The sequence below is a fragment of the Crinia signifera genome, chromosome 5 (genome assembly GCF_055691185.1).
Source record: "Crinia signifera chromosome 5, ASM5569118v1, whole genome shotgun sequence".
Taxonomy (NCBI): Eukaryota; Metazoa; Chordata; class Amphibia; order Anura; family Myobatrachidae; genus Crinia; species Crinia signifera.
In genome coordinates this window covers 147,996,191-148,011,949 of record NC_139221.1, presented here as the reverse complement: position 1 = coordinate 148,011,949, position 15,759 = coordinate 147,996,191, and the positions used below count along the sequence as shown (strand labels likewise).

General features: G+C 41.2%; 1 protein-coding gene across 1 annotated transcript in view; it reads left to right on the top strand.

Moving 5' to 3' along the window:
* The window catches only part of MYO10 (myosin X), a 221,199-nt gene that overhangs the window by 102,902 nt on the left and 102,538 nt on the right, over positions 1-15,759 (top strand). The window contains exons 4-8 of the mRNA XM_083188111.1: positions 363-550; positions 10,841-10,975; positions 12,330-12,454; positions 14,703-14,716; positions 14,811-14,895. Coding sequence (XP_083044237.1) covers positions 363-550; positions 10,841-10,975; positions 12,330-12,454; positions 14,703-14,716; positions 14,811-14,895 — 547 coding nt within the window. The remainder of the gene's footprint in view (positions 1-362; positions 551-10,840; positions 10,976-12,329; positions 12,455-14,702; positions 14,717-14,810; positions 14,896-15,759) is intronic.

Here is a 15,759-nt window from a genome sequence, read left to right as displayed (position 1 = left end):
GCCTTAATTCCCTGCCACAGTAGATCTTACCAATCACATTCTCTACCACACACCCTAGAGTTAATTATGTCAATAGACAATCAACCTTCCAGGTTACAAGTTTGGAGGACATGCAATTGCCACACAGATAGGGCCCTGGAACCCATGACTCAGTTTGTGCAGCAGCGAAGCTAACCAATGTAACACTGTGTCCATTTTCTTATGATTTACTTTCCCTATCATGATTTGGGTTTATCATTATCAGTTATGTCTAATTTAAAGCCATCTTTGTTTTCCATATTACTGAGTCCCAAGCCAAAACCAAGAAGAAAACACATGCCATCTCAGTGTTAGTCATGTTGTCATTTTGTACTTTGTTTCAGACATATATTGGCTCCATCCTTGCTTCTGTCAACCCATACAAGCTCATTCCTGGTCTGTATGACCATAACACAGTGGAGCTGTACAGCAGGCACCACATGGGGGAAATACCTCCGCACATATTCGCTGTGGCCAATGAGTGTTATCGCTGCCTATGGAAGCGCCATGACAGCCAGTGTGTTCTCATCAGGTAAGTAACATCCCACCTCTTACCAATATCCACTTGTTGCCATATTTGTTTGGTGACAGAGTAACATTATTCTTCATTACAGACACATGAAAGAAAATCTAAGATCTGAGTGTTTATTTCTGGTGTTATGTTTTTCCACATGATTAATTATGATGTGTTGTAAAACAGCCAACAGTAATTTCTAGTGTTAGACCTGTTTACATATGTTCTACAAATATTCCAAAGTTGAGTAAAATGCATATAATGCTAGTGGCTGTTAAATATAGTTAAATTGATAAATTATACATTCACCATACGGATAGAAAAGTTTGCTTTTTTTTTTTTTTTTTTTTTTAAGTCCAAAAAGCAATTTATGTGACAGGTGACACTGCACACAGAACACATACAAGAGACATGCTGCATTTACACAGACCCGCCAGAGGCGGCTCATAACACTTATGGTCAATCCTCAAGAGGTGGGTGCCCACGAAAGCCTACAAATTCTGACAAACTCCAAACATTGATTAGGCAAGAATGGGCATCTATCAGTCAATATATGGGCAGAAGCTGATTGGCAGCATATCAGGACTTAATTCAGAGATCTTAAAATAAAAGAGTCAACACTGCAAATATTAACTGTTTTCATAAACTTTATGTAAAGGTGCCCTTACACGTTACAATTATTGTATACAATATTGTATACAATGTCGCATCCCATCGCATCTTTTTTTGTTTTGTGGTTTTGCGATGAGATCTAGAACAAAAAGTATGTAATATATTGAATGATTATATGTTTAGAGTGGTACCTGTAAATAATGTATTTACAGGTACCACTCTAAACACATAATCATTCAATATATTTTTTAGCGCTTTTTATCAATCCCCAAATCAATTTATTACAAAGAAGCTGCTTAAACAACATAGCACAGAAGCCACCAAACAAAACCACAAAAAGTATGTGCTGCACATACTTTTTTGTACTAGATCTCATCTCGTCGCAAAACCGAGATGCGATGAGATGCGATATTGTATACAATAATTGTAGCGTGTATGGGCACCTTTATTGTCAATAAAAAGCCTTTGACACTTATGTTATTTTTCTTCAGTATACATAGTAACATCTGTCAAAATGGTCTAAACACACTGAAGCAGCAGACTTTGTGAAAACCAATACTTCTGTCATCTTCAAAACGTTTGTCCATGACTGTACCAGATTACACCCCCTCTACACAATTCACTTGAGCTTTCATTTATTCCCTTCCTATTATTTAACAACCTACTATCCACCAAACCAACATTACTTTGTAACTGGATAACATAGCCAAAGTCCATGCTTATAAATGCAAATATTCAACCAAAATTCTAAGTCAGTTTTTGACAAATTAAATTTTTTGTAATAGTGCTAACGTGTATACCGGGGTTGGTGCCTACGGAATGTGAATCCTTTCCTATGTACAAAATAGTTTTCAAGTTAAAACTTTTAGGTTCATCAAAATTCTGATTTGCCAGCTTCCAGGGATGGGTTTGCCCTAAAATAACTCTTCGGATATGATTTCGGGTGATATCCTACCATGACACACAATCCTAAAATAAAACGGCAAAGCTAATGCGTTAGCTTTTTACTCTTTCCTTTTATCCAGCGGTGTAGAGATCTTAAGCTTATATTGCCCCCTTGTGGTCGTAAATAGGTTTCAAGGTGTTTATAGATTGATAAAAATATTACAGAATTATTGTTTTTTGTTTTACCTATAGCAGAGAAAGTGTTTAAATAAGTATAAAATGATTTCGAGTATTGCATCATTGTTTATCGTGTAAGTATTCTAAAGTACTGTATATTGCAAAATAGCTGTTACAATAAAAGCATTTAATATGAACATACATACATTCCGTAGCATATTGAGTAGAACGATTTCTTCTTTTTTTTTTTTTTTTTTTTTTAAATATCTTTATTAAAGTTTTATACCTTTTTTACACATTATACAAAAAAAACATACACATTCCTTGTACATATAAAGCCATACACCTTCCTTTTACATACAAAAACATTCATCCCTCCTCCCTTTCCCCCCCCCCTCATCCATTCTTCCATACTGTATAGTACTATGCAGTTTTTTCCTAATCATCGCCTTGTCTCCTTCCCTTTATTTTAAACTAGCTACCCCTGTTTCTTGCGTGTTACCTAGTCTCCTCTATCTCTATATGGTCTTAAAGCATTAGGATAGTTTAACTTCTCCTGTTTTTTACTTGTTCAAGTTTTTACTCTTCCAGGAGTGCCCTTATCTGTTGTTGTAGTTGTTGGTCCAGCGTTTCTATATAGTGAATCCATTTTTTATAGAATCTCCTACTTCCCCCCTCGCTATCCAATATCGCAGTTTGTTTTTCGAAATGAAGCGTCTTCATCAAAGACAGGTTCACTTTTTCCACTCTTGGGGCCCTCCCCTCTGTCCAATTCCTCAGTATCTCTTTTTTTGCTATCGTAATTAAGATGGTTAGTATCGGGATTAATCCATATCTCTTGGTATCGAGATTCCATACCGAGAAATCTGCAAAAAGTAATGCCCTTATGTTTATGGTTACTTTAACCTTGAACCTGTCATTGATGAAAGCGACCATCTTATGCCAAAAACGCTGGATTTTCGGGCAGTCCCAGAAGTTATGTTTAAAGAGTGCATTTTGCTTCTTGCATTTCGGGCATATGCCCAGTTCTTCTTGTATCATATGTTTGCGTTGGCCCTGTGCTATATAGAACGATTTCTTCTAACCAAATGGTATTAAACCAAATGCTGTGACTTCAGCTTTGTAAGCACACTGCAGTCACATAGACAGTAATCTATAGAAACTAATCAGCAGTTAGCAACAAACAATCTTAATAAGCCTAATCTCAGAAGTAATGCAAGACAGCCATAGATTATTGCCAGCAAAGCCAAGATGTTCAAAATCTTTACACCTGGTGTCTGGAAACAAGAAGCATTGTGAGTGTAATCCAAAAGCCTACACATAATGGGCATAATTCATGCTAGAATAAAAGCATATGGAAAATTGTGAATACCTGCCAAGTGCAAATATAAGATATTTAGTGATCTCCACCTCTGCTTTGGAAGCATATGGGGGTCAATCCCATATGTGGTCACTCAGGAGCGAGTTGGCTTGTACAAGCAGTTTTCATGGCAAATTTGCACAGCAAATTACATCTGCAATCCAGTTGCATACTTGCATTGCTTCTTCCAGAATAAATGTACTTTTTTCAAGTGCACTCTGAGTGTGTGAAAAGGTAGGTCAAATCTGTGTTTTAATATAGAAATGTAAGGGCTTACTTCAGAACCCCCTGCCAACCCCCATTGACTAATTAGGCATTTGAAAGTTTTCAATTAGCTAATTGGGCCAAAAGTTCCATATGATTATTGGGGGTTACAAAACGTGACTAATTACCCCTAACTATTTCATCTTTCTGCACATGTGTGTGTGCATGTGTCTATTTATATATGTGGTCAGGATGCCGGTGTTCAATATACTGACACTGGCATCCCGACTACTACCCACTGGGAGACCGGCGTCAGAATCTCAATCAGTTTGGATGTCAGCGCCAATATCCTGACTGTCAGGATGTCGAATGGTAAGTATGCCGACCAAGAAAAGGAGTGGAGGGGTTAGGTTTAGGCACTGGTGGGGGAGGGACATAGGGTTAGGCTACAGGTAGGGGGTAATAGTGCTGTGGGGAGGGGATGCAGTCAATTTACCTTCAATCTTAATCCCGAAGGTCAAAATACCGACAACCATTGACTGACGGTCAAAATACAGACAAGGTCAAATACCGACATTTAAAATGTCGACACGGTCAAAATACCAACATTTAGACAGGTCCAAAAGTCAATATGAGTTTTTCATGATGTTTTTTCATTGAAACCAACTTGTACATACGTTATCATCCCAGTGGATATGGAGGGGGAATATAATAGTGTGCCAAACACAGTGAGGCACCGTGCCCGAAGCACTGGGTTCATGTCGACCTATGTCAACATACAGACCCCAAAAATATGAAAAATGTGTCTAATTTTTGACCTGTCTATATTTTAAATGTAGTTATTTTGACCATGTCAGTATTTTGACCATGTCAGTATTTTGACCGTCGGTCAATTGCTGTCGGTATTTTGACCATCTGGATTTTGATTGTAGGTAAATCATAACGAACCCTTGGGGAGGGGGAATAGGGCTGCAGGGAGGGAGCTAGGGTTTGGCTGTGGGGGATTAGGTTTAGGTGGCAGGGTACGGGGGTTAGCTTAAGGTACTAGTGTGGAAGCTTAGGGTCAGGCTGCGGGGGGTTGTGGAAGTTAGGCTGCTGGAAGGTAGGGTTGGTGTTTTGGGTTTGGCAGTGGGAGTATGCTCACCTCTATTGAAGCGCCCCCGACAGGAAAATTTACACTTAAGCTAATATAATTCTATTTTGGTCTGAAAGTGGTATATTATTGTTATTCATCATTGATGAGCATGTGCCCTGTAGCGTGTATAACTTATATCTCCATAAGGGCGAGATGTATCAAATGGAAAATGCGGTAAACCCCCGGTTTTACAGCATTTTCCAATGTATCAAAAATGATACCGCAGTGTAGGGTATCGCCACCTTTGGGTGGCGATACCCTATAGAAGCCTATGGGCTTCTTTTCGCTGCTCGCCGCCCGCCAACACCGACGCAAACCCGCCGCCTCGCCGAGCTCCCCTCTCGCTTACCTTCCTGAAGGGTCCTCCTGGACCCTGGAAGGTAAACCCCTCCTCCCCCTAGTGACGCAGCCGGACGTCCTTCCGGCTGCAGGGGGGAGGAGGAGGTGCCGGGGACAGCCTGCTTAGCTGTCCCCGGCGTGAGGGATGCAGGAGCCGGCTGGGAGGTGATGCCAGCCGCATATGTTAGTACATATGCGGCGGCATTGCGGCGGGGGGGGCACGAAGGGCTGCAATGTATTTTAATACATCCCGCCCTAAGACATATATGTGCTGGTGTGCAATTGCCGCATTGGTGTTAACAGAACTTTGCTGTATACAATAAATCACTATTCTGTTCCACCTCTCCAGTCATAAGAAGGGCTCACCCCAGGTTTACTAGCATCCTGTACAACAGTCCATCTGTCCATAATTAATCATTTTATTAACATGAGAATGTTTCAGTATACAATACCAGCCAATACGCTTATTTAGATCACTCAATGCTAATTACTGATTGATTGCTCCATCTTACTGTTCTTTTTGTGGCACTTTGTTAGTAAATATGCCCAATAATATTTAGTTGCTCCAATATGAAGGCTCATTGCTGTTTAGTCTTAAACTTTGTGTAATATCAGTGGTGCTTTGCTCACATCTTTTGATTACATATTTGCATTCCTCATCACAGCATTGCATTGGTTACAAATAAAGCAACAGCAATGTTTTTCTGTGCAGTTTTCCTTCTGGCGCCAAGCTATAAGACACTGATCTTTTAATAAGAGATTATTTATTACCTCAGTGCATCTCTTGTCGATTGGCTAAAGCTGTCCCAATGAGTTTACAGTAACATATTGCTTTTTATTTGGCCTCAGCATTATCATCAAAGTTTATTCAGTTGAACAGTCCCATCTCTGTCTTTATGGAATCCTTATGGATTGTTACTGAACTGAGACTTATTTTTTCAATCCAATAAATTTGGTACACTACATAAATTGCTTAAGGGATGCTATATTCTCTTTGTAGCTAAACCTAGACATTCTGTTATGGCTAGTGTGATTGTGGGCGTGTGTTTAGAATAGATGCCCGCTCTGCCATTGGTTTTTTCTCCCCACTTTCTTTTTAAATAAAGCAGTAATTTCTGCAGTACTTGGCAGAGGGGGTGAGTGCAAGTGACGTGTTCTGAAATATTTAGTAAGATTCCAGCCTTTATCATTTGTGATTTTCATTTCCTTTATTAGTATTATCACATTCTGTAATATTAGTATCACATTTATAAGTGATTTTAGGTACAATTTTCCATCACACTCCGGGATTTGAAATAACAGCACATAGCTGCACGTGTTTAGCATTCTGTATATAACAATTTTCTTTGTACTGCATATTGAGGATGTGGACTGATAGCAGTGGTTCCCAAAGTGTGTGCCTAGGCACTCTGGGGGTGCCGTAAAGCTCTTGTTGTACCTCGGATTGGTGACCCAGGACCAAATCAAATTATGCCCCTTTCAGACCGCACAAATTAAACGGTATATTGCCGTTTCTTTACCGTTTCAAGACGGTAATATGTGCGGTCTGAAAGGTCCAGAGTGAATTTATAATTTTAAAATAACCGGTATTTTAAAACGGTAAAAAAGCAGGGTCCTACACGTTTCAGACCCGTTTTTTTTGCGGTCTGAACGGGTCTGAAACGGTACCCAGGCAGCAGTGAGCACTATTGGCTCACTAGTGCCTGCATATTTAATGAGCCGGCCGCAAATTCCATATGCGCATATGTAATTAGCCGCTCATTACATATGCGCATATGTAATGCTCGGCCGGCTCGTTAAATATGCACTGCTCTGGCTCAGAGGGACCAGCGCAGAGGGGACCCCCCCTCCCCCAATGTGTTTAAGAAAACCCCCATGCGCCGGTAGCTCGTGCCTTATGATCCCGGCTGTCGGCTCCTGCTGCTTATAAAAAAAAGTGACTTTCGGAAAATGGCTGCCCCATAGGAAAGACTGTTTGAAAAAACTCTCTTTGGTATGGGGGCAGCCATTTTCCGAAAGTCACTTTTTTTATAAGCAGCCGGAGCCTGCACAGCCGGGATCCGCAAGGCATGAGGTACCGGCTGTACGGGGGGCTTTCTTAAACACATTGTGGGGGGGGTTTGCTGAAGACCGCACTGGCTTTGATCCTGTATTTGGAAAGTTTCCAAAAACGGGTCTGCCAGTGTCAAAAAACGGCACTTAAACGGTAATATCCCGTTTAAGAGATGCGGTGTGAAAGGGGTTTTACCTGGCAGACCCGTTTTTAAAAACGTTTCAAAATACCTGGTCAAAGCCAGTTTTGCTGTCTGAAAGCAGCATTATTCATAGTCAAAGTGATAGGCAAAACCAGCACTAGTGACTGCCAATTATGTGGACAATCAGAAGCATAACTGTACACCACCACATAACTGACATAAGCGTGACAGATGAGCACAAACTTCATTTAATATTTTCTTCAAAATGTATCAATACGAAATGTTTGTCCTAGGGCTTCCATGGGAAAAATGCTGATACTCTAGGGTGCTGTGATTCAAGAAAGTTTGGGAACCACTGACCTATAGTAATACAGTCTGACTCCATTATCCATTGCCTTAGTTACAATCTTCGAGGATTTACACCGTTAAGGTCCATACTCACTGGTCGACTATGCCCAGCGTGTATGGACAGCGATGATCGCGTTAATCGCTGCGGGGAAAGCCGCTCAGTGCATAACCAGCAGAAGAATGGCTTTCCCGGTGATGTTGCGGGAGCACGCAGCAGCGCTCATTGCCGGGCCATACACACTGAGCGGCTTTCAGCTGAAACCCGCTCAAAACTCCGGTTTTGAGCGACTTTCAGCTCAAAGTCGCCCAGTGTGTATGGGCCTTTTTTTTTTGCATTTCTGTAATTTTCTAATAAATTATTTTGGGCCAGTTTATACAATATATACCATACAAAGGCAAGATTTAGTAAAGCAAAAAAAGCAAGTAAATTTGTGTCTGGAACCCACCATATTTAAATGCAAGGGAACTAATGCATTTATGCTATTTATGTGCAGGGTAACTACAGTACTGTCTGCTTCCACATGTAGCCCACAGATGTTGGACAGATTTATTTTTACACTGTTCATTTTGAACACCCACCACCAATCTGTAACTCTCTGCACATGTTACATCTGCCCCACCTGCAGAGCAGCATTGTTTTACAAAAATCTGAATCATGCCCAACGTTTCTTAACATTTTAATAGATTTCATTTACACTTTACTGCTGAGTCCAGGAGCAATTTATTAATCCCCAAGACATTTGACAATTACTACATACTGTAGTTAGGATTGATTATGTTAGCTCAAATGACTTACTATTCTAGTTTTTGTCAGTTGAGATTATTTTAATCTGATGTGATTTTTTGCAGAACAGACTAACATAAAGCAGTGTATTTCCTTACAAATTGTCTCACGTTTCATTATTCTGCTTAAAGTTTGCACTGTTTGTAGACTTTATTTGTACATATTTTCATAATTTTAGTTTTTCTGATTTTAAATGATGTTTCTTTAGTTGTTGATTGATGGGGTCTGTTTAGAATTGGTGCAGTGTTAGCACTATGTATTGCTGTATATAAAAGTGATACATATTGCAGTTGTGTCAATAGTTATTAATTTGCGCCAGTGAATTTCACACTCCTATGCCGAGGTTTTTCGCTCCTCACCAGAAATGTAGTGCCAGTGGCTAAATTGAAAGTACAGTGAAAGTAAACTGAAAGTACAATGCACATGTGTGGCCAGGAGAAGCACATGTGCATAGGCATTTGTCTCAGGAGGGTCCAACAAAGCCTTTCCATCATTGCATGTGCCCTCCACAGCTCTGTGGTAAAACTTTCATTATTCATTCTTTCCGTATAGCACTTTTTCTCTGTAGTAAAACATGTTATCGTCCCCTCTATAGCACAATTACTCTACATCCCTCACTGTAACATATACTATAGCTTACCAGTATAGTATTACACTCCCTTCTCCCCAGTCACCAAGGCTGTAATAATAATACATCCTGGAGTTTAAGGCAACATACCAGTTTGGACCCCATCTCCTAACCACAAGTTAGCTGAATCTGGGTTCCTCACTACCCAAGGGTCCTAGGTGGGAGCCTAGGTTGTGTGATGCTCAAACTTTTCCCTGCCCCATGGCCGCTGTTGTTAGTCATTTCTTCTACATCCCTGTACACGTTTTCCACCGAAACTCCATTTAAGTAATTTCCCAATCACCAAAAAATGCTAAATATTCAGCCCACCCCATAACACATATAACCGCTGCATATTACTTATCTCTGCTGACTACCAAGTAGCAAATTTGAGCCCCCACAGTATAGAAAAAGTGATGCAGGGAGTGTAGATAATTTATAAAGATTCACTGCCAAACTTTCCTCACTGACTGGGTGTCACTTGGGAGGTGGGGAAATTCACAGTTAGGGCCCTACAGCTCCTGAGTATAGGTTCCAGGTGCCCTAGGCTAATATACATGTACAGATGGGGCAGGTCCCATCTTTGCAGGGGATGGCGACGCCAGCCGCCATCCCCCGCCAGCGCCATCTCTATAGCACGAGAGGCGCGCTCATCCCCTTCCGACGGCGCTTCCAGCGACTCGCCATTCCTACTTATCATGCATGTAACAAAGTTTTATACACGGCATGTATGATCTAATGCTAAGGGCTGAACTTGAAGCACAATGTATATAAAGTAAATCGAGATGGGTGATAGCTAACCAGCATTAAAAGAATTAGGCCTTCATCTTATTCCTCAGCTGGCACCCCCCCCCCCCCCCAGTCCTGGCGCCCTAGGCTGCATCCTAATCAGCGTATTGGTTAATCAGGCACTGGCCCTGGGACAGAAACCTCTATCCTGGCACTCTGGCTTCTTTTCTTCAGTAAGCCACAAAGAATGCTTGAGTTACTTCTCACACAGGGGGAGATTCTCTAAGAATCTCCGCCCCCCTTCGCCGCCCATCGCATATTTATTATCGCATATGCTGTAACATATGCGATAATTAAGGCAAAGGACAGCTCTTGCGTTAAGAGCTGTCCTTTGCAGTGAGAGTCGCCGGGTCCCAGCAGGTCCCGGTGGCTCTCCCCTCCCTCCCACACCCGGCGGGGGCTGCTGCTGCTGCGCCGGGCTCTCCTCCTCCCTGCACCCGGAAGAGGATCAATGCAGGGAGGAGGTCACAGGTCCGGGCAGCACTGCGCTGTGCTGCCCGGACACAGGTGAGGGGGGAGGGGGGGATGCGGGGCGGCGGAGGGTCGGCGCGGGGCGGCGGAGGGTTGCGATAGAAGCCCATTGGCTTCTATGGGGCATCGCCAGATTTTTCTGGCGATGCCCCCCGCCGCGGTAACCCGGCGGGGGATGCTTACAGCATCCCAAAATGCGGTAAAAACCCCGATAACGGGGTTTTTACCGCATTTTTAGCTTAGAGAATCTCCCCCACAGTCTATGATCTGTACAAATGGTGTTCATAAAAAAATAACACATTTAGCTTTATTGGACAATCCTCAATGACTCAAGTTTGTTTTCAACTATGTTCTAGATACAGACAATTTTACAGTAAATTTTAATCTATAATGTTTTTTCAGTGGTGAAAGTGGGGCAGGAAAGACAGAAAGCACAAAGCTTATTTTAAAGTACCTATCCGCAATGAGCCAACATTCTCTGGAAATTTCCTCAAAAGAAAAGACAGCCAGTGTGGAACAAGCAATATTGGAAAGCAGGTAATAATAACATCATATTGTATAAGTATATAGTACAAGCAGGTACTAAGGATGTCATACACATCCCTTTTACCTGCGCAAACTACCACTGGCCAGTCTCCAGCTGGGCCTGCCCTAGGGCCGGCTCAGATGCAGGGAAGCAGCAGCCAAGCCAATCACTAATGCTGGGTACACACCAGGACGATTTTCACTCAATCCCGTCAATCTAGATACAATACCGACCGCCGGGATCGCATATGTATCTCACAAAATCGACCTGGTTTTGCAATGTGAAAATCGTCACTTTAAAAATACCCAGAGAACTCTCTAATTTTCTAATTCTCACACCTTATTATATCCCCCCCCCCCCCATTAAATACACAAGGCTGAATGGCTCTTTGCCCACTCTTTGGGACGTGGCTCCCCTTGGGTTGGTGTGGCTAGGTTGCCTTGGGGTGGCACACCATAACATTTAGCAATATTTTTCCACTAATTATACTTTCTAGTATTTTCACTTATGTAACACTTTTTAACCCCTAGCTATTGCTTCTTATTAACTCACTAATACCTTATCAATTCACTTGTGTGCTGTCCTGAGGTGATTTTTGGGGTGCTGCGCCCCAGGTTCAAACTTAGTATTAGGGACCCACCAGGAAATTTGAGGTTACCTTGACGCGGTTGGTGGGCTAGTATTTCTTGGCCAATAAATATTCCACGAACCTCAATTTATTGCTCTATATGAGAAAGCAGAGCTTACTATTATAGTAAGTATGTCTTTCTATGTAGAACTACAGGTCCCCCCCCCATTCACTTTAAAAATACCCAGAGAAAACTCTCTCTAACTTTCTAATTCTAACACCTTACTACAGGGGTGGCCAAACCTGTCCTCAAGATCTACCAACGGTGCATGTTTTCCAGGCAACCTGTGGATCTACAGTAGGAATGAATGCCGCATGTTTTAAAATGAGACAGTAATGACTACAGCTGTGCACCAGCTAGGTAACCTGGAAAACGTGGACCGTTGATAGATCTCGAGGACCGGTTTGGCCACCCCTGCCTTACTATATCCCCCCCCCCCCATGGAATACACAAGGCTGATTGGCTCTTTGCCTAAATATTGACTCCCATGGCCACTGCCTGTCCTATCTGTGATGCACTGTTAACCTTGAAGAAGCTGGAATGCAGGAAACTACTGTCAGAAATAATTTACAGTCAATAAAGAATGTTATCATGTAGATATTATAATATGTGATGCAGACACACAATGTTGTATAAATGCCATGTCACAGTAGATTTATCTTTTGTAAGCAGTAAGCTGATTTCTCTATCCTGCATGCAATGTGATATTCATTTGTTTTTATATTTATTTTCACAGCCCAATCATGGAAGCCTTTGGGAATGCAAAGACTGTTTACAATAATAACTCGAGTCGCTTTGGGAAGTTCATTCAACTGAATATATGTCAAAAAGGGCACATTCAGGGGGGACGGATTGTAGATTGTATCCTTATTCAGTAGTCAGATTTCAGTTTGTGTATACATTTAGTAATGTATTACCAATATTCAAGGCTTAATTCTACTTCTTACCCTGTCAAGTATGATTTTCACAGTCTCATCTAGATAAATGTCATAGGCACTTCTCAGTTTTCCAAAAGAAATCATTACCTTTGTCCAGGAGATTACGAGATTACCTCCAAATTTGAAGTCCAAATTGTAAAATAAATAATTATTTAGCAGGTATATACCACTGTTTCCTAATTTTACAGTCATAGGGAAGCAGCTGTGCAATTCCGTAAATATAAATGCAAATGCAGCAGGAGACGTCTGTAGGAGATGGACACCTCAAGTGCGGAATCTGAGGATGCAGCATCAGATCCCATTGGTATCATTGGTTGCGATTTGTGATGTTAGTAGAGTGCAGTTAGTCAGAGCAAGCTGAAGCTTACTCAGACTGGCCACAGTATCGGGTCGGTTATGGTGTATTAGATCTACAATGTCTAGGTCTACAGTCATTGTTGCTATTATTGATCATCAGTCAAAAGGTTGAAAGGGTCAAAAGTTTGACAGTCATAAGGTCGACATGGTCAAAAAGATGACATGAGAAAGATTGACTTGAGAAACATGATTTTCATGTTTATTTGATGTCCATGTGAACATTGGTCGGTATGGACGCCGTTTCAGTGTACCGCATCCCCTCGCTTGGCTTGCTGCACTCGCCATGCTTCTGGCGCAGTGCCTTGCTGCGCTCGGCACACCATTATGTTCTCCCACCACGCAGTATTGGATGGTAGGGTATAAAATACTACCTGTCGACACATGTCAGCTCAATTTTGTTGATGGTTGACCTTTCAACAATGTCGACCTTTTTACTGTCGACTTTTTTGACCGTCGCCTTTTTAGCAATGTCACCATTTTGACTGTTGACCTTTTGACCATGTCGACCTTTTGACTGTCGACCAATAGTGGTTGAACTTTTGATATTCGGCCTAGACACTGTGGGGGAAATTTACCCCCACAGTGTATGTATTTATGTGTATTCTACTCCACATGTGATGTTATGGGCAACCAATCAGATCCTGTCTACTATCTTCTAGAGGGTGCTAAATAAATAAGAAGTAGATTATGATTGGTTACCCATAGCAACATCACATGTGAAATAGAATGCACATCTTAGTAAATTTCCCCCTGTAGATCTAATGACAGCATACTGTGTCGGTCACATCCAGGGAGTCTACATATGATAACGCAGAACCATGTACTTAGCACATCCACACATGGAGGAGGCATGAAGAAAGGTGCCTGTTGCCACGCCTGCACCATCCCCAAACTCCACAGCAAGTCAGCAATGCTGCCACTAAGGGGTATCTTTGAGTGGTATTACAAGACCCATTCTGCATGTATGCAGATCCACAGTCCTCGGCCCATAAACCATCAGGTTTTTATAAAATATACAGAACCTACAGATGTGTACCCGTACATCTCGCCTCCTTTCACGTTATACAGCCCAGAGTAGACTTGATAAATGCTTCCTTTAAAATGTTAATAAGGGCAACTTTCCTATTGGTCCACCTTTCCACTCTTTTCACTGCTTGATACATTAGCCTGTATTGTCCAAGTGTGTGCACCATGTTTGCATAGAAATGTGAACAATAAAGTGGTACAGCTGTAAGAAGCTACAGTAGATGGAACAAGAAAGTTTCCATCATGGACGCAGCCATCATTTTGTGAAAGTCTGTGTCTATTTTGGATACACAATTACATTATTTACATGCTATATCCATAACAGAACAGTTCATATAGCAATGCAAAGCTGCATAGTAAATGTCCCATTATCCGGGGACTATTTGAAAACATGGACACTAGCTACAATCATCATCGGGATCATAGAAGCCGTTCTAGTGTGCCCCATGTTACTTTAATCTTTCATTTCATGGTAAAAGATTGTATTTATAGCAAGCAAGGTCTGTTTTTGTTGAGCTCTGGAATGCAGATAGAATGGGGGAATGTACCATGTGAATTCCTTTGGTGTATTTATCATTTACTCGCAGTACTGAAAAAGGGTTCTTTTTGCAGCTGCTGCTACTTGATGTTTGAACACATTTAGCACATCTAATTAGTAACATGTACGGGAAGTGGAGCACTGCAGTAAATGTCCTGTTTAAATCACTCTAAATGTAAGCATCTTTATGTTCTTTTCTTTTTTGGATCATGAGTTATGAATCTTTAACTTCAGTGATCTCATAATAAAGATTTATTAGAAAAGGTTAGTAAGCAGTTTTCTTTCTTCATATATTTCATCCACCCCCTTTTGGCTGACACTGTAGCATGTAACTAAGGCCTGTTTTTCCTCTTTATAGAATCGTGTAGTACGACAGAATCCTCAGGAAAGAAACTACCACATATTCTATGCACTGCTGGAAGGAGCAGCAAAGGCGGAAAGAGGTATTATTAGCACACATCGCCTGCAATATAATGTAGCTTCAATAACCTTGGATATGCACCCTTTATCAGTCTTGAATATAATTTAATGTCATGTTCTGTGTACTCAGAGACAGGGCCTGATTGGTCAACAGGGGGAAATCCCCCGCAGGCCCAAATATCTGAGGCCCACCCCCTCCTGGGTGCCATGTACCAAATGTGCACTTGAATAACTCTATTAGTGGGTCAGTAACCTAATGAAGCAGGGACACTAATGAACATGGGTGTTTGGTTCACTTCTATGGAACCCATTTCCCTTCCTCTTGTTAGCTGTGATAATTACGTCATCCATAAAATGGAGTATAATTACTACCTTTACTAGACCTAATGTAGTTTTGATTGAGTTTTACACAATGGGCAGTCTGTACCATGTGCTTACATATATACTATAAAATGCATATGTTACATCACATTCATGTTATCAGTGTGGTACATTATAATGCCTTATAATAGTTGACCATGCCTATGTGGTGACTGGCCACACCCCTTCTGGTGGCTGACCACGCTCTGTAAGCATGGACAAATTGGCTCTTTATTCTTCAGTCCCATATTGCTTTAAGATATTTATCTGAACTATTATTTGTAGTAAATTGGGTGTACCCATTGATTTACTGACAATAGTAATTATTTTTAATAAAAAATCCTAATAAATTAGAAAAAGGCATTGCATAAAGCCTGTAAGAATAATCATGTAAAAATACTTAAATATTTGTATTTCTTCATTAAAGAGAATGTAAACCATAAAGTAAAATAATTGTTTATATTATACTTAGCGAGGATTGTCCAATCACCACAGCTAAAGCTGGGTACACATATGTACAATTTCAT